We start from the raw sequence: 27,861 nt of genomic DNA on the forward strand, positions 1-27,861 counted from the left end.
CAATTTTAGATAAAATTATTGCCCCAAATGGGGGATTGTTAGAAGGATTTTAAGGTCTCAATCACAGAATAAATATCCATAAATGCACACATAGCTAAATATATAAACCAATGTTACGTCTTAAACCATCTGATTAAGAAGGATGGTAAAGGGCCTAAGACCTACATACAACCTTTGTAAATCTTACAGCAGCATTTGGTAGGATAAATCATGAAAAGTTGTGGTTAAAACTTTGGAACTAAAACATAGACTGTCATTTATTTACACTTACAGTGGTGCCTCGCAAGACGAAATTAATTCGTTCTGCGAGTGCTGTCGTCTAGCGAAAATTCCGTCTTGCGAAGCACCAACGGGGGAAGCGTGGTTTGACGGGGGGAAAAACGCGAAATTTTTTCATCTTGCGAGTCACGCCCATAGGGAAATTCGTCTTGCAAGTCACCCTTTTGTTAGCGAATGCCTTTCGTCTAGCGAGTTTTCCGTCTAGCGAGGCATTCGTCTTGCGAGGTACCACTGTATTAGGATATTATACTTTGAAATGTGCGTGAGAGTGAGAGTAGGTATAAACTGTCAGTTGTCAGCTCCAATTCCAACAACAACAACAAACAGTATGACAAGGCTGCTTATTAGCTCCCCTGCTGTTCAAGATTAATGTAAATGATGTCATACTGGAACTAAAACAACCAGAATACAAAAGCTGTAAAATGCTTTATTTCATTTTAGTGTAGTGCAGCACAGTATTATCACCACTTCCTTTTGTTCTGTTAGTTATTTTGGTTCCTACTGTAGCTTTGTGGATTTACACTGTGCCAGTGTGGTCCCATTTCAGTTTTAGCCCATTGCCTGTGAATACAATAGTGTATCAATTGTGATCCTCAGCCCATGATTCAGTGGAAAATTTTCATTGCCTTTTCAATAGCCTTTTCATCTGCAGGTGGTTTTCTCTGACTACCAGGCTGCAGAAATTTCTTCACTGTCGGGATGTTGCTTATTCTCTCTTTAAAGGCCTAAGAGAGAGAGAGAGAGAGAGAGAGAGAGCAAAATATTTTAGAAGAGAAAAGGAGAAATGGTGGCACCCCCAAATAATCATTTGCCACTTACGGTTACTATGATTTCATAATCAATAATGAAACTACAAGTGATAAACTTGATATGTACTCAAACTTGATACGTACACTAAACCCAATTATTTCAGGCACGCACCTTTGGAAAAAGAAGTCAACATTCGAGCTCCATTGCAGGTCTTTAATTGTAGGTAGGTTACCCGTATGTGTCTAAATTTAATTCACAAAAGGCTTATCCATGAATGTGGGCCTCCTATGTGATTTAGACTTTGTGCAATAGAAATCCAGAGACAATGGTGTTTTAGATATGCAAAGAATAAAAGCGCCATACTAGAACTTTGCTTATGCTTCAGTAATCGTGCTTACCTTTAAAAGAGGGAATTTGGAGAGAATATCAGCCTTCAGCTCTTCTGCCATTAAAATGGTTTCAAGCAATTGAATATCTGCCCTGCTGAGCTGATTTCCTACCAGGTAATTTTGTCCGTGATCTTTGAGGACCTATAGAGCAGGAAATGTTTGAAGAGTACTTCAGGTACATAACACAAAATGGAGAATATATATCTGAACCACTTTTGAATATCACTCGCCCAGATTATATTGTATCAGGAGATCGAGAGTATTTGTGTCAGTTCTGATTCATGTCTTCTGACAAACCGCTGGCTAAGAAAAAGAAGCTTGATCATTACTTTTCTCTCTTCCCAAACCACTGCTTATCACATGTCAATGGGCAGATGCTGAGATCAGAGTTCACATGGTAAATGAACACTGTGTATGATTCCTGATCTTCTCTCACACAGCTAATTTTTTGTTTTACTTTTTTTACTTTTAGCTCAGAAGCTTGCAAAATACAAGGAATAAGGAGATGATTTCTGATGAGCCAAGCAGTCCTATCCACATTACCAGCGGCCAACTCCAGCTAAGCATAGATGACTCGGTTCTGTTAAAAGGTTTGTAAGTTTCCTTCGCCCCATACCTTTTCAAAGACTGGGAAGTATCTGGTGGTGGCTTTTTCAATAATGTTTGCAAGCTCCTTCTCCTTACTGTCAGCTGGCTTGAAGGGAAGCATCATTATCAATTCATTCAGATCCATAGCACCTTCGCAATACATATCAATCCTATTTGAAAGAGAAAGTGTTTCCTCCTCTCATATTCAGATAAAAACAAGAAAAACAGCAGTGGTAGCAGCAGCAGCAATAGTACTAATTATGATAATGCAGAGCCAAAACCTTGCAGAGGAATTGGGCAGTAGTGTCACAGGCAAAAAATGTGTGATGACCCAGCAGAAAAACAAGTACAATGATCCTGTATGTTGGAGAAAGGGCATTTTCCCTGAAAAGAACCTCTCTCTATGCAACAAAAGCCCCTATAATTTGCTTGCCACCAGCTACACCTTTTTCTAAGGAAAGCCTTATATCAAAAATCAATTTTATACATTCGCAAGAAACCCCCCCCCAAAAAAACCCAAACATTGGGAAGGGACAATGACCTCCCAATCTCCTATTGGGATTACATGAAAATTCATTGATTTCATGAACTTTGCTGGGACTTGGAGGTCAAATTACCTCATACTGGACCCTTTCTTGCCAAATCTGACAGTAGAGATGAAACGTACTGACTCATGTCATCAGTAGATCATATGACAGACCAGAGATGATCTTATATCATGTACAGCAAACCAAAATATGCATTTAGTAACCAAATTTAGAGGAATGTTACAGTACCATGCTCTCTGCTTCACGTCCTTCCCGTAGAGATTGTGTTTGGCTGCAATGTAGTTTAGAATAGCTCGGCTCTGCACCATCTTCATCCCATCAATTTCCACCATGGGCACTTGCTGATAGAGCAGGTCTCCATCTTGTGAAAGGAAGATGAAAAATCAGTCCATCCTCCCAGGTAATTACTATTGAAAGTAAATTTTCAGGAGCATCTCACAAGCCATGCCTTGATTTTACGTCTTTACTTTTACATTGTGCCTTTGCGATAATCATGTTTGCCTCTGCTTCCATCTCAAAACCCTTTTGCAGAACATGTGCTAAAGTAGTGCAGCAATCATACATTGGAAACTAGTTTTGTATGTTATTTAAGCTACATCTGTTCTCTAGCTAAAAAAACAAGCAAACCATTCTGCACGATGCAGAGTTGAGTGGCATGTTTTGTGGGTATGTGGAAAACTCTCTTTTCTTTCAAAGAAGAGAGAAAAAGGCAATACAACCAGATCACAACTGTGTATGCACACACATTCCTGCATGAAATTGTGCACATGATGTAGGGCGCAATGCAGAATTGGAGAAACAAGTCCACTTTGAAAAGCCCTGCTATTAAGACTATAAGGCTGTACTAGAAGATAGTCCCACTGATGTTCAGATAACATACTCACCATGCTTTAATTTTTCTAGATATTCTTTTGTCTCAATTAATTTTTCTTCAAACTAAAAAATAAAAGAGGCAGAATATTTCAAGGGTCTCATGAAATAATTTCAGGCTCCAAAAATGACACATGGCCTTTCAAGTTTTCAAACTACTAGGGAAAATTTGATGAAAATTCCCCTTTCACAGCCAGCCCAATAATTTTCCCTGTCTGGGACAGAACAACAAATGTTTCCCATGCACAAATCAAGTACTACAGGCTAGTCATATCATTTTAGCACTTGAAGCAGTAAATCCCACAATCATGTCTCCCCCTTCTTAGCAGCAAAAGTACAATTATAATGAATGAAAATAGCTCATCAATTAGCTGCCCCTTCCACTCACAAATGATAATGCTGGACCCAAATTTGGAAACTGCCTGAAATATAAGAATGCTGGAAAAACAACAGCTCCCTTGATTCTTTTTTGGGGGTGGGGGAAAGGTGCTTTCTCAGATAAATTCTGAAGACAAACAAACCTCGACTCCTGCTGCAGCCAACAGCCACCTTATGCTTTCCATTCGGCCCCTTCCATTGAAGTAGTAAAGCTTAGGTTTCCCAGCCATGTTTCTAAGTGTTTGCTTTCCTGTTATGATGAAAGACACACACAGAGAGAGAAATTGAGAGGTCATGTCTGATAGGGAAACCATTGCAGATCAGTACAACTCTTTCAAAATGTGCTTTGGTGATTGCTTGCAGCAAGAAAGGATTTCATATTAAAGCCTTCTGGTTCATTTTATTTTTAACAAACTCTTTTTCATAATCATGGAGCACAAGCAGATGTAACATATTATTGCACAGATAAAATAGGAAGCAAGAGTTAAAAAACAACAACAACAATCTATGACTATCACCCCCTATTGGACAGCCACGTTCCCAGAGCCATGTTCTGGGTCCATGTTCTCAGAGCCACAAAATTGTAATTTCCCCATTGTACTCACACCGTTGCCATTGCCACCAACTGCCTCTCATCTCCTCAGGCAAGTTTGGGCACATGGCTTTCCAGCATGGCCAACTGCCAGGGATGATGGGAGTTTGTAATGATGAATCACATCTGAAGCACCACCTCTATCTGAAAACTGTTTCAGATTTCCTTACATGGACGCTCCCTTCTCTCAACCTGTTTCCCCCAATTGCCACTGGTGAGAGACACATCATGCTCCTTCTAGGGTTGTTTGTCTATCTTTGGTCCCCACTCTGCATTCAGCTCTCACCTGTGGCTCCTAGAAGCTGCCAGCATGTGACAGCGGCCACACCCTGGGAAACGGCTTTGACTGGCTGGCTAAACCAAGTAAGGATAGCTGATGGGTCTCAAACCCATGTGAGCTAGGGACTTCCCCTCCATGCAAGGACGGGCTCTGGCAGGTTGAGGGATGAGACCAATGGTGGGTCCAATGGTCAAGAAGGCGGTTTCTGCACATGCTGTAGAGGGAAGTGAGGGGCAGGTGGGACTCATTAACCTGGGAAGGTAGCCCATCTAGGAGGAGGTAGCCTCTGACCCTAAACCTCCATTGCCTTGTGGGATATCCTTGGAAGAAGAAAAGGATAAGGAGTAAACCCTAAGCAAATCCAGAGTGGAGTCCCTAACACAGTTGGATGGCATCTACATCCCCCTCAACCCTGGACAACCACACCCATTTTCTACATTCTTTTCAATAATATATGCATTTATATGCACATTTTACCTCACCATATGTGCTTTTACACACTATTTGGCTGGAGAACTGCAGTGCAAATTTCAAGGGATAGCTATGTTTTTGGAAAATGAAATCTGTTGAGTTACTATTTTAAAAATGAATCTGATTTATCTCCCATTCTTACCCAACATTTCTTTTTCCTCTGAGGTGCAACAAAGACCAACCCCATTTTATTTTTAGAACTCTGCCCACTGCCCAGCTCCTGCCTTTGGTCTGCCCAAAGGGAAATGTTTCTGTTCTGAGGATTACAGGTCTGAGGATTGCAGTATCCCCTCTCCCCAACCCACAAACCTTTAGTACTCTGCTGGTAAGAAGAAGAAAACCTTTGGGCAGAGGAGGTGAGGTCTTTGGAAATTGTCCCTGCACTACTCCTCTGTCCAGGGTGTTGCTCTTGAGCTATGACTCTCCAAATCAGTCGTCTACCTTAGAATACTAACCTGCTACAAGTCCTGAACAAGTGGAAGTTCTTCTCAAGCAGAGCGAGCCCTGGACTTTTGTGGCTCAGGGTTATAAAAGCTCAGAAGCTCCACCTTCCGAGAGGAGAGAACCAGCTTATCTGTAGCAGAAACTCCCTATTGCAAATAGAAAAAAAACACTTACTCTGCCTTTCGTGAGACTTTTCACCTACAACAAATCAGTCACGCAAAGTTAATTCACAATGGGAAAGGTTGTCTCACGCTTGCGTAACACGATGCAACTTGGTTTATTGTAAGTCTGTACAGCTGCACTGAGGGCAAACATTCCTGGTCTTAGTATATTCAACTCAAACCTTTGTATCACTGGGCAGGAGGCCACTGCAGTCTCTGGTTGCAGCTGCTAGCCACAAAATACAGAAAAAGGTCAAATACACAGGACTTCCCTGCTGGTCCCACCCACCTTTTGGCGGGGGTTGGGGCGACTAGATCGCTACAATTAATGGTATGCAAAACAGTGGATTTCTACAGGCAATCTAGAAATTATTCTTGATTTGTTATGTAAGATACCTGATCCGGGTGATCAAGTGAAAATCACATATTTGTTGACTGGCTTTGACAAATTTGTGACAGTTGCAGAATTGATTGGGCATGAAATATAAAAACCTATTTGTATTAGTTGGTATTTATAGATAGATACCGCGTTTAAATGTTGTGTTTTTGTATATATTGTATAGGATGTATATTCTTTTCTCTCCTTTTTGGTGATTGATGTGACTATGATGGTTGAAGCAACAACAATAAACAGAAACAGAGTTCTTATTGCCTGCATAATGTGCTTTAGCTGAGGACAGTGTTGGCAAAAAATTATTTGAGTTGTTCTTGCAGAAACTCTTGCTATAAATGAATCAAAAGGCTTTACTGAGGTTGTGCTCCAAGTAAAAGAACATCATGAAATGAGACAATTCCCATTAAACTATTATTTCATCTGTTAACAGTTTAGGACTCTTTTATAACATAGGACAGCTTGCTGAGGCTAAACAGTGTTAGGCCTAGCCTGTTTCTGGGTGGGAGATTGCTTGGGAACCTATGTGTGCTGCTTTAAGCTTCTTCATTGCATAACAATATAAAAAACAAAACAAAGAGAAGATAGAAAATTGCTGGTCCAGCAGAAATAATTGCATAAGAACATGTGTGTGTTTGTTAAATGTAGTTCTTTGAGTTGGTTTCTTCCCATGAACTTGTGTACGTAGTTTAATATGTAAACTGAAAGCTTCTGTAAGCTGGTGCAAAAATGTGTCAAATTCATATGCTGTCTTGCTATTCATCTGTAAAGAGTTGAAAGAAGTCTCAATGTTCATCTGGTCCAGTTACATGGTGGTGCTAGAAATGCAGGACTGTAGCAAATTTGCTGCTATGGCTGGTCAGTCTAGTAGCTGTAGAAGGCTATGAAAACAGGTTATTTTCTGGCAGGGAGTACGTTAATAGGATATATTGTGTGGTCAGGTGGAGTCCCCCCAAACCCCGGGCAGCCCCTGAGGAAAATAACGACACGGGACTACGTTCTATGGGATTAAAATTGGCCACAACTTTATTAAAATTCAGACGTAGGGAGACCTTGGCACAGGCACTGGGCTTTTTCCTTCCCAGCCCCCAGCCGGGGTTCTGGATAATTTCAGGGTTATCCAGCATGTGTGGGGATTGGGCTAGCTCTGGAGAACATATGTTCAAGCAGATAGCCCGCCCCCCTGTTCACCGCCGCTGGAGGGTGAGGGCAATGACGACCTCTGGGCGTATGGGCCAATGCCTCCCCCTAAGACCCCTTTAACGGGAACCCTGGTATCACTGCCACAATGGGGGTGGGGACCACCGCCCCACGCCCCCCCCCACTTTAGGTAGATGACTAAAGGATTCCGCCCAAGGCCTGCAACCGCCAACAGCCGCTTCCCAGGTATGACTCAACTTCTATTGTGTGCACTGTGTATTCCCTCCTTCTACCTGGCCAATCCCCCAGCAACACCTCCCCAGGCGGGATTGGGCGGCTGCTGGAGTAGATGGAGACCACAGGTATCCAGCCCGGGAACGCGGTTCCCAGACCCAACTGCCAGGAGCTGCCCTGGGAACTCAGGCAGCTACGCGCGACCATGCAAAATGTGCACCCCATTTGATGCGGGAAATGGTCATTTTGCTTGCCTCTGATCCAGCAGCACCACACAGATCCCATCACATCTATGCAACGCACCAACAGGAACTAGTCGTGACAGAACAGACATGTTATTGACTACTCAAGTAAAACATGGCACCACAATTGCTGTAGAATGGTTTATTTCATTTTATTGTACCATCACACAGTATTATCATCATCTCCTTTTGTGGATTTACACAGTGCCGTTATGGTGATCCTCTACTCAGTAGCATTTGAACTCTGGAATGCACCAGAGAGGTGACGGAACTCAGTTCCAGTGAGTTCCGGCAGAAAAATAATCCTTGCACAGTATCAAATGTTTGTTGACTCTGGCAATTTTCTTCTTTGACTGCTGGCCATGCTGGCAGTGGCTGATGGGAGCTGTAGTCCAAAACCCCTGGAAGATATCATACCAGGTTTGGGAAGGTTGCATTAGACTAATATCTAAAGGAGGCCTCAGAATCTTCACAAAAGAGTTCTCATCTACTACATTTTACAAGAGTTTGCAATCAAAAGCTTTTGAGACTATGGAACCAAGAGGAAATACTATTTTATGGATTTAGGCTCCAATCCTATACCTACATTTACCCAGAAGTAAACTACACTGAATTCAAATGGAACTAATGCCGAATAGACATGAATAGGACTACACTCTTAATCCCCCAACTAGTAAGAGAGAAGTCACACAGATCTGTTACAATCGTGCCAGTATTTGTAGTGATCTTCATAGCAGATGTTCTCAGATGTTGAAAATCTTCTTGATCTCTTGCAGAGCCTTGTCATCTAATTCAAATTTCCTCTGGCTGCCTGGCTCCAAGAATTTCTTAATTGTGGGGATGTTGCTTATCCTTGCCTTGAAGTCCTAGATTGAAAAACAAGAAGCACTTCTAAGAAAAAGGTACCATCATAGATGGACTTACACAAAAATGCAGTTTACATATTGGAGAAGAGGACCGGCCTGGCCCCATCCATTGCCTTCAAATGTTTGCTTTCCTCTTCCCTCCCCATTCCTTTTTCCTTTTGTATCATGTGTATCATTGCAAGCTTTTGGGCAACGGCCATTTTTACTTTCAATATGTGTGCAGTGCTTTGAAAATTTTATATTTCTCTAAATGTTTAGTAATAATAATTATTATTATTTCTGGACATGTGTTGAAGATTATGTCATTCCAAGCAATTCTTTTATCATGGGATAAAAGTTTAAAATCACAAAGTTTTTAAATGCTCATTTGATGGAGGAATTTTGAAAAGCAATCTATCTGTTCATTAATAAGCAGTACCTTGTTTTTCAAGCATTCAAAAAACATACAGAAAAAATTAAGCCCATGAGTCTAAATTAATGAAGTAGTACAGTATGTGTTAATAAAAACTTTTAAAAAACAAAACCCATAATTATGGGGGGAGGGAATCTCAATTTGCTCCGTTCTCTATTTATTTCAGATTCATAAAATAAAATTGGGTAAAAGGCTGGTTTGATTGTAAGAGTAATCCCATTCCCACAAACAAATAAAGATTCTGACTGAAATAAAGATTCTGACTGTTCTGACGGACACTGAGATCCAGCGCCGAGGGCCTTCTGGCGGTTCCCTCACTGCGAGAAGCAAAACTACAGGGAACCAGGCAGAGGGCCTTCTCGGTAGTGGCGCCCGCCCTGTGGAACGCCCTCCCGTCAGAAGTCAAGGGAATAAACAACTACCTGACATTCAGAAAACACCTAAAGGCAGCCCTGTTTAGGGAAGTTTTTAATTTGTGACTCTGTATTGTATTTTGATATTTGTTGGAGGCCGCCCAGAGTGGCTGGGGAGACCCGGCCAGATGGGCGGGGTATAAATAATAAATTATTATTATTATTATTATTATTAATGAACATGGTAACAATAATTTCCACATTCAATCACCTATGGGAAGGAGAAGATCTGTGGTCCTATTGTCCCATGGTTTTCAAACCACATGTGAAATCTGAACTTTCTCTATAGTCTTTCTACAAGGCCCCCCTCTAACTCTATGATCTTGTGAGCCTTTTTCTGTCAGGTTGTCTTAGCATCAGAGTCAAACCGAGGCAATTCTAGCCAGGAGATGAAGCACTTTTATCATCAAGCAAAGTAGGTGCAGAAGTCTAGATAGATGCCTGCTCCACAGAAACTTCCAGATGCCTGACATAAGACAAATCCCCCAGATGCCACTTGACTTGCTCTCATATACCACCATAATCACCATCATATAGATTATGACATCCTAAGTGCGGCACACTCCTATGGCTGAAGTTTATCCAATTGCTGTATTTGCACTCTGAATACACACAGTCTTACAGTTTACGTTCTATCTCATTACTCAGAACATGTCATAGTTCACTCACTTGCAGCAGAGGAAACGCAGAAAGAACATCAGGCTTCATCTCTTCAACCATCAGAATAGCTTCAAGCAGATGGACATCTGCCCAGCTGAACTTCCCACCAACAAGGAAATCTTGTCCATGATCTTTTAAAACCTGTGGCATACGAAGAAATTAATGTAATGTAATGTAATGTAATGTAATGTAATGTAATGTAATGTAATGTAATGTAATATAATATAATATAATATAATATAATATAATATAATATAATATAATATAATATAATATAATATATTGTGTTTCATACATATAAGGCTGAGAGGAAGGCAGAGACTGTCCCATGAGAGTAGCCACTTGGCTTTTTCGTTCAAATATACATTTTACACACCTGCATGTATCCCACTGCATAACACCAAAAGGCCCTCATTGCTGTGATCCTCTGCTCAGTAGCATTTGAATTTTACATTGGGGGTGGGAAACCACACATTTGCTGGACTCCAACTCCCATCAGCCCTAGCCAGCATGGCCAATGGTCAGGAATTAGGAGAGTTGTAGTACAAAAAGAAATGTTGGTAGACTTGTAGGTTTACTATTCCACATTTAAGTGCTGCTGCAGAATTTTGCTACTGCTATAGATGGTTCTCCCCGTATACCTTCAGCAGTCAAGATCTAGCTGCACATTCTACGTTGCTACCTGACAATCCCTTACCTTTTCATAAACTGGGAAGTATCTGGTTGTGGCCCTCTCAAAAATTAGGCTGGTCTGCTTTTCTTTGTTCTCCGGGGGCTGGAAAGGGAGCATCATTATCATCCCCATCAGATCAGTTGTTCCTTCCACGTACATGTCAATCCTGAAAGAAGCCATTATCACAGTTACTTTCAGGGTTTGTTTTGTTAGTTCCCTCATTTCTTTTCTTGTTTGCTTTATTATTATTATTACTATTATTTCATTTATTTATTTATATTTTTCCAAAGTTTCAATGTAAAGGGACCCCTGACCATTAGGTCCAGCCGTGGACGACTCTGGGGTTGCGGCTCTCATCTCGCTTTACTGGCCGAGGGAGCCGGCGTAAAGCTTCCAGGTCATGTGGCGAGCATGACTACGCTGCATCTGGTGAACCAGAGCAGCACACACAAACACCGTTTTCCTTCACGCCGGAGCGGTCCCTATTTATGTACTTGCACTTTGACGTGCTTTCGAACTGCTAGGTTGGAAGGAGCTGGGACCAAACAACGGGAGCTCACCCTGTTGCGGGGATTCGAACCGCTGACCTTACGAATGGCAAGCCCTAGGCTCTGTGGTTTAGACCACAGCGCCACATGCATATGCTACATATTTTCTCCATCTATTCCTATTAGACTTCCTACTCCCACCATGGCTTCCTGTTTTTCCATTTTAACGCTGCATATCCTTAGACAAGGAATTACCACCCGATTAATGTCATGAAAGTACAGATCAGTCTAAATATAATTAGAACGTATCATAATTACAACAGAAACAAGAGTACCATTAATATTATAAATAACATATACAGTAAATTTATAACATAAAAAGAAAATGTGAGTTTCTTTCCATTCTCTGATATTCAATCTGGCATCTTCCATACATGGCTGGAAAGTTTATAGTTATGTTAAGCTTGCCATTACCATGTTATGGTACAGTTTTCCTCCCCAAGACGCTTCCTTGTAATAGTCACATTGTGACATAGATAGCTCTAGCTCTAGGAATACAGAGATGCAAAAGCAGGAAGATAGCTGGATGTTTGCAGTTCAGTGCATACATTCCATATTTTCAGCTTCTGTCAAGAGCTGGCTTTCTATTAAAAAAATAAACCTATAGTGAATTCTACGTGTTCATAAGTACAGTGCTCTCTCCTTCAGGTCCTTCCCGTAGAGGTTGTGCTTTGCTGCGATGTAGCTGAGAATAGCTCGCGTCTGCACCATCTTCATCCCATCCATTTCCACCATGGGCACCTGCTGGAACAGGAGCTGTCCATCTTAAAAAAGGGGGGGCGGGGCAGGATAAGTGATTCAGTCCTTATCAACTTAAGTAGCTTAAACCAATACTTCAGATCGATTCAGACTGCCTTCTTTGAAAGTTAAAAATGGTGTATTAAGTCTCCGATACAGATCACGTATTTGCAGAGCAACTTTCTCCAGGAAAACCTGCCTCCCTTTTGGTTTGTACAGCTCAAATAGGAACGTGGAAAGGCATTGTTTTATTTCCACCCTGTTTTTGTTCCATGCGCTATTTCTGTTCTGTTCATCATTGGCGAAATTACGTGACTTACCTAACTCATTGTGTAAATCACATTGTCGTTATCTTATGCCATCTCATTCCTTCTAATGTAAAGGAAACACAACACAAATGTGTGTCTCTGTGTGTATACATCTCATGTGTGTATATGTTGTTTCAAATTGTTTTTAATGTTGTGTTTCAATGTTGTAACCCACCATGGGACCTTATAGTGAAGGGTAGGAAATGAATGAATGAATGAATGAATGAATGAATGGCACAATCATTTATTTATTGTCTGTGGACAGAAAGCAACAACAGTGCATACCAATCATAGAATTGTAGAGTTGGAAGGGAACACTGAGGGTCATCTTGTCCAAAACCCCTGCAATGCAGGAAGATGTAGCTGTCCCACATGGGGAACCTGCAACCTTGGGTTTATCATCACCTTGCTCTAACCAACTAAGCTATCCAGGCTCAATCACATCAACTGGATTGATTTCTCTTCAGGACATGAGACAAAAAGCAAACACTGGCAATGTCCCTTCCCATTTCCCCTTTGCTTGAAATTCTTCAACATCCCTGAATCCAAATTCCCTATTGTTATTCTAGTTCAAGGGAAGACTGAACCAATTTCACCCCTGAAAATAACTATGTGTAGACACTGACATGGACCCCAGGACAATTTGGTTTTTATTTTTAACAGATTCAGTCAATATAGAGTCAGTCTTTAAAGCAGTCGCATGTGGGCAACACTTTCACCTATAGACTTACCATTCCGTAATTTTTCCAAGTCTTCCTTTTTATCTATAAATTCTTCTTCAAACTGAAACAAACCAGCCAAGTAAAAACAAAAATTATCCTAACTTTACAAGTCTTTGCTGACCTTGCAGAGAATAATTGACAGATAATTATATTTTATTTTAGTTTAAGAGCAGCTGATGCTTCTTGGAATTTTTGAAAAACTGCAAGATACAGTACAGCTTTTAAATTTCATTTTTCTCAATCTGTACCCTTCATTTGAATTGATTTCTATTGCAGAAGCAGTGGTTGGGTGAAAAATGGGCTCTTTGTCTTTGCAGAAATCATATGATCAGACTCTACACAATGCAGATTTTCTTTACTATTTTTATTTTCATTGTGCAGATTAGCCACGCTATTCATATAACCACATTCCTAAAAATGGCTTCCAAAGACAAGCCATTCAACCCATTGAAATAAGACCCAGACCGAGGACTATGAACCATTGCCAGACATTCAATTCCCCTTGGCCCTCTCTCTGTAGCTGTGGAATACAGTTGTACCTTGGAAGTCGAACACCTTGCGAGTTGAACATTTTGGCCACTTTGCAAACGTTCTTTGGAACCCAAACATCTGACATGGCTTCCGTGGCTTCCTGCAGCCAATCAGAAGATGTGCCTTGGTTTCCAAATGTTTTGGAAGTCGAACAAACTTCCAGAACTGATTCCGTTCGACTTCTGAGGTACGACTGTATTATGATTCCCCTCTCTTATTGGTGACATTTCTAGTACGTTGGAAATTATAAATTCTAAAATATAGTTACAGGTTCCCTAGCAGATGATTGATGCTGCAATCCTATATCCGCTGAGCGCGACTCACATCTAAGTGAACATGCATTGGCTTCCACTGTATGATTCAACATGAAAAATTGGTCTTTTAATTGGCAACCAAAGTGTTTGCTTCCTGGGGACGGAGTTATGTTGATAAGACACCTGTGGCATCCTCTGCTTCCTGTGCAGAAGAGGTCATTTATTTTGGCCATTATTAGTACATTCACCCAGCATTTCCCCACCTCTTCCTTTCATGGGCACACAAACCTCCACTCCAGCTGCTGCAAGCAGCCAACGGATGGATTCCATCTTCCCTCTCCCTCGAGCGTAGTGCAATTTGGGTTTCCCAGCCATCCTTTGGGTAGTCTTCTACTCTGTCAAGCACAACACAATTGGCTAAGCAGCTTCACAGTCAAACAGTATTGTAGACTGTCCTAAAAATTAAAGCAGGAGAAAGATGCATTAGAATGGGGGGAACCACCAGGAGTCGAACAGGCAGAACATTCAGCGTCGAAAGTGTTGGGATACAACTCAGCTTGTACTAAAGGCCGGTAGGTTTGCACACAATATTGTGGTTAAGATTTGATAGACAGAAGAGAGGGTGCAGCAGAAGGAGAGAAACAACAACTCCATAGAAAAAGACGTGGGAAGCCAACAAAAATATGAAATTGTGTTTTGATTGTATATGTTAAAAATGTTGAAATGTAATAAAATATACCGGTAATCCAAAAAAGGAGGAAAGCTTCAAGCTTCCTAGACTGTTCTTTAACCTGACCTGTCCTCGGGTTCTTGACTGATCCTCTCATGGTTGCTGACCTTATTTTCCTACTTCTTCATCCTAACCTTGGGAAGTGAGACATCTTTATATGTTTCACCTGCTGAGAACAAAGAGAAAAGCGAGGCTCCTTGCAACCTATGTTAGACAGAAGTACGATCTTTCCTTTCAAGCATATATTTCCATTAATCAACTTGGCTTCCTTATTTTCCTAAACTCATCGAGTCTCGGTGCAATTGCATCGAAGGTAAAACATGCTCCCCCAAAACAGAGATTTGTTGCTAAGCTCAACTTCTGCAGTTAAACTCCAACTCCCATGCTTCAGCAGGTAGACTTTCCCCCACTACTTTAGCTTCATGCTGAGGGTGAAATTTATCCATTGGGTTTTTGCCTCTTGTGAAGCTGTTCAATGCACAAAGCACCAGCAGCAACTGCACAAATTGTCTACTTTTCTGGCCTTGGAGGATGAGGGTGCTTGACTAAGCAGAACAGCCTTAAAACTGAGGTGTTGGACAATTGCACACATGTCTGGTTCTCCGCTGTTTTTTTAAAAATTGTTTTTGGATCTTTACACAGAATGAACTATGCCCCCAATCCAACTTTTTGTAGCCTGATGCCACAGATGCTGCTCTCTCCTTGTCCCTCTTCCAGATTTGGATTGGCTGGGGAGAGGGTCAGAAAGAATCTATCTGGGGGCCACCTGTAATTTTAGAGGCTTCCGGCTGAGGATTCCTTCCTTCTGGATTTTAGCACATTGTAGCATGACATTGCAATAAGTTAACCATTTACCAGAAGTATGCATGTTATGAACTGATCCATATCATAGGAATAGCTATTGCAACTAGATTGCCAACTTCTGAACAACTTCTGCCAAGCAAGCACTTTTATTTAGACAACCATGTCACTGACTCCAAGTTTTAAAGAAGATTGTTAACTTTGCAAGTCTGCTATTGTAATCGATCCCGTATGTTTGGCAGTTATAGATATATTCTTTCCAAAGTGTGTAACGAGAATCAGAGGGTCCTCTTAAACAATGTGGACCCTCCACAATGCTCCAGCATGAGAGGCTGGTAAGGGAATGAAGAGGACTAGAAACTTTCCTTCCAATGGATTCTTGTTAGAAGGGAGAGCAGCCAAAGTTATTGAGTTTTCTTTAGGAAATCATGAGTTTAAATACCCCGTAAATAGGACATTGCCGGGGGAGCAGGCTTCTGCTGGAGGGTGGGCGGGCGGAACCTCAGATAACGGAGTCCTTTCAATGCTTTTCAATACTATTTGTGGACCATGGGGGCCAGCTGCCCCCCTGCCTCCCCTTGACTATGCCCATGTTTCCTTCCACCAACTTCCGTAATTTATCCTAGAACTGAAGTCTGATTTTGGCTGATCCTCCCATCCCTTACACCACCTACAAGGGATAGGGAATTTCTCTTGAGTTAACCTGCCTTAGGATCCAAGTCAATATAAACATCAAAGCTCCTCTCTTTTCTTGGCACTGCAAATGCAAGGCAGGCAAAGCATAACCAGCCCTCTTAAAACTGATAATAATTTTCATTCCTAGCCCAGGTGTAAGTGTGTTCACTAAGAAAGTACCACTAGAACTAGCTACTCTCAAGTGTGTGCACAAACTTTCACAGCATTAGAGCACATTATTTTTAAACTTCTTAATCCGCAGAGGTGACTGCTGCCAGCTAGGAGCGTCTATTCTTGGCAGCCAGAGCACCAGAAAACTGACAGCTTTTCTCTCACTCTGCCCCACTGACAAAGCAATGGGCTTTCTTGTTGAATTTCTGGCTGCCGTGCAGTTACAGTACAATAGTCCTTCCAGGGAAATCCCACCCCTGTCTCCTGATATACTATTAATGTAAGCTCGTTCCTGCAATGCTTCATTTTCTGGACTCCTCCTGCTTGTCCCCCAAGACCTCAAAATGGTGGGTGTTGTTCTCTTTATCCAGCCACTTCCTGCTCCTTTTCCCACCTACCATTTTTCACATCTCAGAAGAGCAACCTCTGGTTCTTTCAACTTCTCCGTTTGCAGTTATCCCACAGTATTTCCTTCCCCCTATCCAACTTGCTGACCCAACTAATTTCCCCTGTTGTCTTTCAGGATTCTACTTCTACGTCTCAAACCCCCTTTCCCTGTCGTCTGCGCTGCAAGCTAGCAAAGTGCAGCTGTGGTGGAGGTCGAGTTTGTTTTACACAGCCCATCTACTCAGTGGCGTAGGGAGCCGCTTTGCCGCCCGGAGCAGCAAATGCTGGGGCACCCCCCGGGGGCAGGGCAACACTCCCTAGTGTGCATGCAGGCACTGACGTCACGACGCATGTGCAGCATCCAGGGCATGCAGCTCCACCCCCATCGCCCCCCCCCCTCAGTATGCCACTGCATCTACTTCGCTTCTTTTTCCCCCCTTTCCTTTCCTGCCAAGGAAAATAGCAGCCTTATGATTGCCCAGCTTCTTCTTGCCACCCCCTCAGCTGTTGCTTCAGCTGCCTGCCTTCATTTCCCTTCTGCCCCTTCCTCTCTTTTCAACACCCGACCCTTCTGCTTTCCATAAGCCCCCTGCTTCTCGTCACTCATCTCCACTAAAATCAAAGTGCAACCGAATTGCATTTAAGGTGCGCCAAACTGGATAGAAACGCCAATTTGCCACCTTTGTTCCTCATCCCTGTTTTCAATTATGACTGAGTGTGTAAGTAATCCACCCCCACTCCCCATACTAACCTCCAACCAAACCTGAATCCACTTCCAGGGTCTCTAGGCAAAAGAAACTGACCTCTGTCTTTTCTTTGCTCGTTTCTGTTCCACCTTCTCTGAAAATTTGCATCTATGAGAAGATAAGGCTGCTGCTGCTGCTGCTGAACAAGTCCAAGCAGTTTTGCCTGGAAGAAATATTTGCCCACCCTTTTGCTGAGGGGGAGGAGGAAGTCCCCCCAGGGCCAGTGCTGAGTTACAGCCTTTTCACATTCCTGAAGCGTAGCTATGCTACTCTGTTACACAGCACAGCACAAAAGAGCCTTGTGGTAAGTTTTAAAAATACCAAATATATGTATCCACACAGAGAAACAAATCTATCTATGCTACAGTCAAAGGGACACTGGGGGGGGGGAACCTCTAGTCTATTAGTCGTTAATGCACAAGACACTTCTTGTCCTTTTATTTACTTTATTTATCTGAAAAATTCTGTAAGATTAGCCCGGCTCAAATGGATTATTTTCTGCTCACAGAATCTGACTCCCCATGCATGCAAGGCAACATATGGCATCTGTGGGCTACGATACTGTTATAGAGGCTGTTCGGGAATATTATAATTTAATAAACAGTAGTAATTAGATAATATCAGGGATAGGAAGGGAAAATATAATCTGCAGAAATTGTGCCAGACAAAGAAACACAACCTTGGGTAAATGCCTTCAACACCTGGAATCTCGCACCGCTTGGAGATTGGGTGGCATGTAGTGATATTTGACACTAGAGTCTTGTGATCTCCTGACTTGGATGAAAGTGAGTATAAGACTTTCAGATAAGGCTTACCAGATGCTCAAAATCTGAGTACTTACTGCAAGGGATTTCTGGTTTGTGTCAGCAAGGAATAAACATTTAGAGCTCGAGCTCCAGGAGAGCCACCTGATTTATTGTTTTGCAGCCCATATAACACCGGTCCTGAAAGACCTACCTTGGCTCCCAGTATGTCTCCGAGCACAATTCAAAGTGTTGGTGCTAACCTTTAAAGCTGACCTTTGGTCCAGTATACCTGAAGGAGTGTATCCACCCCCATCGTTCAGCCCAGAATCTGAGGGCCTTCTGGTGGTTCCCTCACTGTGAGAAGTGAGGTTACAGGGAACCAGGCAGAGGGCCTTCTCGGTAGTGGCACCCACCCTGTGGGATGCCCTCCCATCAGATGTCAAGGAAATAAACAACTATCTGACTTTTAGAAGACATCTGAAGGCAACCCTGTTTAGGGAAGTTTTTAATGTTTGATGTTTTATCCTGTTTTTCATATTCTGTTGGGAGCTAACCAGTGTGGCTGGGGAAACCCAGCCAGATGGGCAGTGTATAAATAAATAAATTATTATTATTATTATTATTATTATTATTATTATTATTATTATTATTAACTGATTAGTCTCACCCAGTGCCGTAGCTGGGGGTGGGGTGAGCCAGAGGGGAGCTATCGAGTGTCCCAGCCTTTGTGTGTATGTACGCAGGAGAGATGGGTAAAATGGCATCAAAGCAAACATGCACAGGTATTTATTTATATACTGCTTAATGATGGGGTATTGTTTGGCCTTCTCCTGAGCTTGTAATGAATTGAGGATCTATAAATCTCACATAACATGACAAGCTTGGAAAGAAAATAGGAGCGTGGGTCAAATGCCAATTACCTCAATTTCAGAAATTAAAAGGAAGGGACAACTGGAGAATCTTACACCCAAAGCCTGTGTTGAGGATACAATTGTCTCTCTGCCTTCTTGAAATTCAAGGGAAGAAAATACCCATAACCATAGCAACTTCTGCTAAGTAGTTGCTCAAATAGTTGTTTGAATGAGGATTTTGGCAAAATGAAAATGGAAGGTTCTTTAAGCACCCCCTATTAAAGCTCTGTCAAAAGCAAGTACCACTCCGGAGGGAAGGTAAATGGCATTTCCGTGCGCTGCTCTGGTTCACCAGAAGCGGCTTAGTCATGCTGGCTGCATGACCCGGAAGCTTTACGCCGGCTCCCCATCAAAAGCAGGGATGAAAACTGATGGCTTGATTAAGGAGAGGGTTGGAAAGACTTTTTCTACTGAGCAGGTAATATCGGATTATCGTTATTAATTTTATTATAGGAGAGGCTCTGGACAAACAGTGGGGTAGTGAGGGTGGGGCGTTGGGGGCGGTCTGCCCGGGTTTCAGCCTGGGGAGGGTGACACTCTGCACCTGGACTCCCAAGCCGATGCCCGGCACCCCTTTTCCGTCCCTTGCATGCGGCGGCTGCTCGCGCAGAAGGGCTGCCGGGTGGCAGCTTGGGAGTTGCACTCGCGGGGGTGTGTGTGTGGCTGGGCGGTGGCTTGGGAGTCCGGGCAGACTGCGGACACACGCAGTCCGCCTGGGCTGCGCTCTGTAGCGCATGCATCATGACGTCATGATGCATACACTACAGAGCGAGGCCTCGCCTCCGGGGGGGGTGTGTGTGTGTGCCGCTTGGCTTGCTGTTCCCGGCAGACAAGCGGCTCGGTACGCCTCTGTGGACAAGTAAATGGCACTTATTCTGGAAATTAAAGGACTGGTAGTTGAGATAAAGAAAACGCTTGGTTAAATAGTAGGATTGCTTGGCTGCTGGGCATTTCACCGTTCCAAGGAAGAAAGAGGTCCCCCTGTTTAGGGCTGACAGGGATGATGGATTTGATCCCCCCCCCCCGAGGTTGCTGATAAAATTAAAAATCTTACCTTTGAGGAATTATTGTTGAGCAAGGGTGTGAATTCTTTTGAGCCAGTTGCAGACACAGTCTCAGATGTGGCCTTTGCGGGTGCGCCTGCCGTGCTGCAGACAGTTGACTACAGGTGAACCATGGACTATAAGGTCAGAGTTAAGAATGGGAAAGAGAACCTCCACAATATAGGAAAGAGGGCAGTGCCAGCGAAGAAATCATGGTTAAACGTAACCTCTTCTAAGATAGGTAGTAATAAAGGTGAGGGCAAAGCTCAAAAAGTCTGGCAGGGTCAATTTTAACCCGCTCCCTTAAGATGATTGATTATATGGTTATGGCTAAATGTGATTAAGTGAAACAAGACAAACAGAGGAATGTACTAACCCAAGAGTCCCCTGGGGAGAGCAATAGGTCAGTCAGCAAATTTAAGGTCAATAGCGGTGAAGTGAGAGGACCTATACAAATGAATTCTGTCAAGGAATTAACAGTAAGGGAAATAATTGACTGCGATGTTCAGCAGCCATCAAGAGAACTTCAACTAATGGAGGTTTCAGGCCTGTCATTTTTTAAAAATCAATTTTTATTCATTTTATAAGATAAAAAAAATACAAAACAAATACAAACAAACACAAAACATACATTTCTTATAAATCTTCACATTTTTTCCTATAACATTTTAGGGCGACTTCCCCTGATCTCTCCTTTCTGGGTTTCATTTCCAATATTCTTTAACGGTTTCATAGATTAATCAATTATCTATTATCATATGCAATCACTTATTATTTCATTATTCCATTATAAAACCCTGAATTGTTTAAATCATAAAATCTCATTTTATCAACCAGAAACCTATAGATATTTCCCTAGAATTTCAGAAATTTAAGCATCACACTATTTTTTCAAATAATTTTTAAATCTCTTCCGATCTTCCTGCACCACTTCATCCCTCTGGTCTCGCAGTCTTGCTGTCAGCTCGGCAAGTGCAAGTTCCATAGAGTCTATCATTTTCATTTGCCACTCTTCTACCGTTGGTATCTCATGGTCCTTCCAATTCTTTGCAATTAATATTCTTGCTGCTGTTGTGGCATACAGAAAGAAAATATTGTCCTTTGGGGGGATTTCCTCCCGTTTAATTCCCAAAAGAAAGGCCTCTTGTTTCTTTAAGAATGTGTCTTTTAACAACTTTTTCATTTCATTATAAATCCTTTCCCAGAAGTCCTTTATTTTGTGGCATGTCCACCACATATGGAAAAAGGTTCCTTCCTTCTCTACATTTCCAACACTTATTATCTGATGTGTGATACATTTTAGCAAGTTTTACTGGGGTTAGATACCATCTATACATCATTTTCATCATATTTTCTCTCAGAGCTGTACATGCAGTAAATTTTACACCTTTCTTCCACAACCTTTCTCAGTCTTTGAGTATAATATTATGCCCCAAATCTATAGCCCAATCAATCATAACGTATTTCACTTGTTCATCTTTCGTATGCCACTCCAACAATAAATTATACATTCTGGAAAGAATCTTAGTCTTAGAGTCCAATAATTCCATCTCCAATCTGGATTTTTCTAACTGAAAACCTGTATTCTTACTGTCTAGTTTAAACATTTCAATGATCTGATGGTATTGTAGCCAATCAGTCAATTTATCCTTGAGTTGGTCATATGGTTTTAGCATATATTTATTATCATGTTCCATCAACAAATCACTATATTTCAACCATTTTGATTCCATGTTAAGGTTTCACGTCAGTCAAAGTCTGACTTAAAGCAATCAGAACCCAATTTGAACTGATATCTCAATCAGGGTATATCTGTATGCAGGGCATTCCCCCCCCAGCCAGAACTCAGTTCCAGCACCTCTCAGGTGGGCACCATTGCCATTACAAAAGAACAAAGAAGGCGTTCATGGTGAGCTCTGGCACCTCTTTTTCAAGAAAAATAGCATTGGCGGTACTTATTGATGAAATGGGAGGATGGGGCTGATCTTAATTTGATAGGATGAATCATGAAAAGTTGTGGTTTAAACTTTGGAACTAAAACATAGGCTGTCATTTATTTACACTTATTAGGATATTATACTTTGAAATGTTTGTGAGAGTAGGTGTAATGATTTGCCACTTACAGTTACTATGATTTCATAGTCAATAATGAAACTACAAGTGATAAACTTTATATGTACTCAAACTTGATACGTACACTAAACCCAATTATTTCAGGCATGCACCTTTGGAAAGGGAGGTCAACATTTGAGCTCCATTGCAGGTCTATAATTGTAGGTAGGTTACCCGTATGTGTCTAAATTTAATTCACAAAAAGCTTATCCATGAATGTGGGCCTCTGTGTGATTTAGACTTTTTGCAGTAGAAATCCAGAGACAATGGTGTTTTGGATGAGCAAAGAATAAAAGCGCCATACTAGAACTTTGCTTATGCTTCAGTAAGCATACTGAGTGGCCCACCAAATCCATCTACCGTATTTTTCGCTCCATAGGACGCTTCGGACCATAGGGCGCACCTCGTTTTTAGAGGAGGAAACAAGGGAAAAAATATTTTTCTGGTTTTCCTCCTCTAAAACCCATGGTTTTTTTTTTTGAGAATCAGCTCAAAGTTTTACAGCTTTTTTTTGCAAAGGATCAGTTCAGATTTGTGCAGCTTTTGCAAAGGGGGAAAAGCATTGCTTACAAAACAGTAAGCACCAGTACAGACCAGTAAGCACCAGTAGAAGCCAGTACGCACCAGCAAGTAATAGGAAGCAAGAGGAAAGCAAACCAGTACAAACCAGTAAGCACCAGTACAAACCAGTACAGACCAGTAAGCACCAGTACAAACCAGTACGCACCAGCAAGCAATAGGAAGCAAGAGGAACACAAACCAGTACAAACCAGTAAGCACCAGTACAAACCAGTACAGACCAGTAAGCACCAGTACAAACCAGTACGCACCAGCAAGCAATAGGAAGCAAGAGGAACACAAACCAGTATAAACCAGTAAGCACCAGTACAAACCAGTACAGACCAGTAAGCACCAGTACAAACCAGTACGCACCAGCAAGCAATAGGAAGCAAGAGGAACACAAACCAGTACAAACCAGTAAGCACCAGTACAAACCAGTAAGCACCAGTACAAACCAGTACGCACCAGCAAGCAATAGGAAGCAAGAGGAAAGCGAACCAGTACAAACCAGTAAGCACCAGTACAAACCAGTAAGCACCAGTACAAACCAGTACAGACCAGTAAGCACCAGTAGAAACCAGTACAGACCAGTAAGCACCAGCAAGCAATAGGAAGCAAGAGGAAAGTAAACCAGTACAAACCAATAAGCACCAGTACAAACCAGTACAGACCAGTAAGCACCAGCAAGTAATACAAAGCAAGAGGAAAGCAAACCAGTACAAACCAGTAAGCACCAGTAGGTAATAGGAAGCAAGAAGAAAGCAAACCAGTAAGCATCAGCAAGTAATAGAAAGCAAGAGGAAAAGTAACAGCCCCAAATGGCTGAAAAACTCAATTTCCCAGGATCCTCAATTTCCCAGGATCCTACTCTGCAAGGGGCCTGGGCGGGGCAGGAAGGGAGCTAGCTCCCTTATCTCCCTCCCCGATCTCCTGCAATCAGCTGTTGAGCGGGTTCCTCTCAACACTCTCTTTCTCTCTTGTTAGCCTTTAGCTCTTTCTAAAACAGAAAAAGCAGGATCTGCCTTTCCTCCCTGGGCAATTTGGCTCCAGGGACCATGCATTCGCTCCATAAGACGCACAGACATTTCCCCTTGCTTTTTAGGAGGAAAAAAGTGCGTCTTATGGAGCAAAAAATACGGTAATTGGAGGCTGAAGATATCAACAAAGGGATGCAAGTATAGTTCTTGGCTGAATAAATGGTACAACAGGGATGTGCTCCAGAACATCTCTACCTATAAAACAACCAAGTCCAGGTTTGGGAGAAGTGCCTGTTGCCAAGCGGAATAATGTCTCAAGACAATGTGCTATGGGATTAAAATTGGCCACAACTTTATTAAGTTTCAGGTGTAGGGAGACCTTGGTTCAGGCATTGGGCGCTTATCCTTCCCAGTCCCCAGCTGGAAATCTGGGAGACATCAGGGTTATCCAGCATGTGCAGGGATTGGGCTGGCTCTGGAGAACATATGTTCAAGCAGAGAGCCCGCCCTCTGTTTCGCCGCCGTCAGAGGGGAAATCAATGACAACTTTTTGGCGTATGGCCAATGCCTCCCCTCATGACCTCCAGGTATCTAGCCTTGGGAGGGTGAAGCCAGCCTGTACTACCGGGAACCGTACTGGGATCCGGGGGGCTGTGCGCGACCGCACAAAATGCGGTCTCTCGTACTCGCACCATTGCCATTGCCTTCAACTGCCATTCACCTCCTCCCCCCCCTTTAAAAAATATATGTACTAAACATGGTGAGATGTAAATAAAAGAGAGAAAAAGAAAAAGAGAAACAGCACCCGTGTAGAAGGGAAAGTAAAGGGGGGGAGGGGAAGAAAACCCAAAACTGTATACTTTGTTGTTGTACTTCACCAGATCTTAACCTATTACAGTATTTGTAAGAATGGATTCCAAATATTGTTGAATTTGTCCATGAGAAGTCTGCGTTTATATGCAAGTTGTTTATATGTTGCAAGTTTGTATAAGTCTTCAATTCAATCGTAAAAGGGAGCCGCGTTTTTATTTTTCCAATTCATCCGTATCGGTCTTTTTGCCATGGTAATGGCACAGAGAGTCATCTCATATTGTCAGAAAATGTGCTAGGTATATAACTCAAAAGGATATTTTGCTCTGTAAAGTTGTTCCATACAGTTCTGTTGATAGCTTCAGTTACCTTCTGCCAAAAATATTTCAATATAGGAAAATGGAAAAACATATGTTTTAGAGAAGCATTATTCCTATTGCATCTCCAGCAGTTAGATACCTCAGATAGCCATTTTTAAAACAAACATAATAGGGTCCAGTGTATTCTAAATATTTTTTCCCATGAACCTCAATTTAAGGTCCAGAGATGCCCTTGTTATAGCACTTAAAACAGTTTCCCACTGTGTGGTCAAAACTGAGATCTCTAATTCTTTATTCCATTCCTCCCCCAATACCTGTATATCAAATTGGTTTGCTAGTAACAAAGATTTATATATGTTGATGGATGGCTTTTTTGTTGCATAAGAATTAATCAGCTGCTTCAATATCTCTGGGGTCTCTGAGGTTGCAAAAGCTGCTGGTCCATAGTGGTTAGCAGGTGTTTTATCTGGAGGTAATGCCACTGAGCCTTTGTAGGTAATCTGTATTTGTCTCTTAAGACGGAATGTGTATAAAATTCATCCTCTTTGTTTATCAGCTGGTCTGACATTAATATACCCAAATTCATCCACCATTTCTTTCCCAATTTTTTTTCTTTCTTTACCCCCCCCCCTAGTTCATTCTTTTCTGATTTTTAAAGACCGGTTTTTGCCACAAAGTCATTTTGTTGTGGGAGAAAAGGTCAAATTTATATTTTTTTGGACATGTGGTACCATATCATTTGAACTGATATTGTTTCAATAGCATCTTGAGTATTAATGTATTTAGATGCAAGTGCTGCCCAACTTTCTTCCTTTTCTTTTTTGAATAGATAATACAAAATAATACACAAAAAGAAAAAGATAACACAGATAAATTTGTATTCAAGTGAGTTATGAATTACACCAAAAATTTCCTTATGCTGTCTAGTTGTACACGCCAGGGGTTCCTAACAGATATTAAAAAGCAAGGGCAAAAGTGGGTAGCCTTGCCTAGGACCTCTGGATAATACAAAAGGTGCAGACATAACATCATTTGTCTTAACTCTAGAGGTAGGGGAGCAATACAATATGTTTATCCATTTTAGAAAGTCTAATGGAAAGCCAAATTTATGTAGTACCTTTTCCATATATTGATTGTGGACCTTATCAAAAACTTTTTTTCCACATCTAGAGATAGTATAGCTAAATCTTCACTGTTCCTGTTTAAATTTATCAAATCCACTACCAGCCTGATGTTATCTGCAGCTTGTCTCATCTTTATAAACCTTGTTTGGTCATTTTTAATAATAGTTGGTGTTAGTCTTTGCACTCCATTTGCCAACATCGCTGTTAAGCCAATATAGATCTCCACTTTTGGGAGCTGGGTTCAAAGGATAGTGATACAGGGACCCTGCTCTCTCTCTCTCTCTCTCTCTCTCTCTCTCTCTCTCTCTCTCTCTCTCTCTCTCTCTCTCTCTCTCTCTCAAAAAGGGATCTACAACCCTTTTGACCCTGGATAACTACACCCTCTTTGTATGTTCTTTTCTATAATATGTGTATTCCAATAAGTGTAAATTTCAAGGGAGAGGTTTGTTTGGGGATGCAGATTTGGCAAGTTTGCCTTTCAAATGCAAAATTTTATGCTGTGAAATACTCTGAGATCTATGCACGAAGGGGGGTATACAAATTTAATAAGTAATAAATAATAATAAAGGGAAAAGAACAAAAAATTCTGTCCTGCACCTACCCAAAACTCCTTTTTCCTCTGAAGTGCGACCAAGACTATCCTCCTATTTAAGAACTCTGCCTGCTGCCCAGCTTCTGCCTTTGGCCTATCCAAAGGGAAAGGCTTCTGTTCTGAGGATTACAGTACTCCTCGCCCCTGCAAACCTTTAGTACTCTGCTGGTAAGAAGAAGAAAACCTTTGGGCAGAGGTGAGGTCTCTGGGGACTGTCCTTTCACTACTCCTCTGTCCAGGGTGCTGCTCTTGAGCTACCGGTATGACTCTCCAAAGGAATGGTCTACCTTAGAAGACTAACCTGCTGGAAGTCCTGCTGGACATGTGAAAGTTCTTCTGAAGCAGAGCGAGGCCTGAACTTGTGTGGCTCAAGGTTATAAAAGCTCAAAAGCACCACCTTCTGCCTAACTGTAGCAGAAACTCCCTATTTTAAATAGAAAAAAAGCACTTACTTTGCCTTTCGTAACAGTTTTCACCTACAATCAATCAGTCAGTCAGTTAATTAAAATGGGATTAGTTCTCTCATGCTTGTATTATGTAATATGACGCAACTCAGTTTTGGGTAAAGCTATGCAGGTGCACTGAAGACAAACATTTGTGCTCTTGGTATATTCAACCCAAATCCTTGTATCATTGAGCATGAGGTCACTGCAGCTGCTAGCTAGAAAATACAGGGAAAGGTCAAATACCCGGTACACAGGACTTCCCTGCTGATGACAGACCCTCCAAGTGTCCCTGTTTTCCAGGGACAGTCCCAGGTTTATTTCGGCTGGGGCAAACCAGTCAGATGGGTCAAGTGTAAGTAATTAAATTGTTGTTGTTGAATAGAACTTCCCTATTTTCATCAGAGAAATATTGGAGGATATGTGATCAGTCTGGAGGCCTGTGTCAGCTGCTTTTCTGAAGAGCAGATGAGGAAAAAAGGGAGGACCAGCTCCAGATTAAGGGAGTTTTGGGCCAAAGTGCTCTTTGCTTGGCCCCTTTGACAAAGGGCTGAGACCTGCGGGAATAGGGCAGTATATAAATTTGAATAATAATAATAATAATAATAATAATAATAATAATAATAATAATAATAATAATAATATAATAGCTCAGTTACAGAGCATCTGCTTTGGATACAGAAGTTCCCACTTTCAGTCCTCAGCATCTCCTGGGCATTGGGAGACAAAGTCATTCAGTGTTTACTCAGAGGACTGGGCTGAGGAAATAACGAGGGGATCCCTGGCTAGGAATCAGCTGTGGACCCTGCTATGGAGTTGGGGCCCTGGCA

General features: G+C 41.9%; 2 protein-coding genes across 5 annotated transcripts; both read right to left on the bottom strand.

Moving 5' to 3' along the window:
- Positions 1-688: 688 nt before the first annotated feature.
- On the bottom strand, positions 689-26,913 carry LOC117043380 (glutathione S-transferase-like). Of its 3 annotated transcripts, none has more exons than XM_033142983.1 (7): positions 26,890-26,913; positions 3,946-4,052; positions 3,439-3,490; positions 2,783-2,915; positions 2,035-2,176; positions 1,428-1,559; positions 689-1,004 (listed from the first exon to the last, which is right to left on the bottom strand). In XM_033142983.1, exons 2-7 carry the CDS (start codon positions 4,030-4,032, stop codon positions 885-887), a joined length of 666 nt encoding a protein of 221 aa, XP_032998874.1. In that variant the 5' UTR covers positions 4,033-4,052; positions 26,890-26,913; the 3' UTR covers positions 689-884. The 3 variants fall into 3 exon arrangements, with proteins under 3 accessions (XP_032998874.1, XP_032998871.1, XP_032998873.1); XM_033142980.1 differs by lacking the exon at positions 26,890-26,913 and adding an exon at positions 5,601-5,750; XM_033142982.1 differs by lacking the exon at positions 26,890-26,913 and adding an exon at positions 5,587-5,611.
- Positions 7,881-14,327, bottom strand: LOC117043379 (glutathione S-transferase-like). Of its 2 annotated transcripts, XM_033142978.1 has the most exons (6): positions 14,171-14,327; positions 13,107-13,158; positions 11,961-12,093; positions 10,806-10,947; positions 10,118-10,249; positions 7,881-8,623 (listed from the first exon to the last, which is right to left on the bottom strand). In XM_033142978.1, the coding sequence occupies exons 1-6, from the start codon at positions 14,255-14,257 to the stop codon at positions 8,501-8,503; spliced, it is 669 nt and encodes a 222-aa protein (XP_032998869.1). In that variant the 5' UTR covers positions 14,258-14,327; the 3' UTR covers positions 7,881-8,500. The 2 variants fall into 2 exon arrangements, with proteins under 2 accessions (XP_032998869.1, XP_032998870.1); XM_033142979.1 differs by lacking the exons at positions 11,961-12,093; positions 13,107-13,158 and having other exon boundaries at positions 14,171-14,228.
- Positions 26,914-27,861: the final 948 nt, after the last annotated feature.

The sequence above is a fragment of the Lacerta agilis genome, chromosome 3 (assembly GCF_009819535.1).
Source record: "Lacerta agilis isolate rLacAgi1 chromosome 3, rLacAgi1.pri, whole genome shotgun sequence".
In the NCBI taxonomy this organism is placed as follows: Eukaryota; Metazoa; Chordata; class Lepidosauria; order Squamata; family Lacertidae; genus Lacerta; species Lacerta agilis.

Excerpts from the sequence above, each read along its gene's own strand:
- LOC117043380 (XM_033142983.1), bottom strand. The coding sequence starts at position 4,032 with ATGGCTGGGAAACCTAAGCTTTACTACTTCAATGGAAGGGGCCGAATG. Across the intron at positions 2,177-2,782 it reads GACGTGAAGCAGAGAGCATG|GATTGATATGTATTGCGAAG; the intron begins GTACTGTAACAT and ends TCTTTCAAATAG. Across the intron at positions 1,560-2,034 it reads ACTTCCCAGTCTTTGAAAAG|GTCCTCAAAGATCACGGACA; the intron begins GTATGGGGCGAA and ends CCTGCTCTATAG.
- LOC117043379 (XM_033142978.1), bottom strand. The coding sequence starts at position 14,257 with ATGGCTGGGAAACCCAAATTGCACTACGCTCGAGGGAGAGGGAAGATG. Across the intron at positions 13,159-14,170 it reads TTGCAGCAGCTGGAGTGGAG|TTTGAAGAAGAATTTATAGA; the intron begins GTTTGTGTGCCC and ends GGTTTGTTTCAG. Across the intron at positions 12,094-13,106 it reads CTTGGAAAAATTACGGAATG|ATGGACAGCTCCTGTTCCAG; the intron begins GTAAGTCTATAG and ends CCCTTTTTTAAG.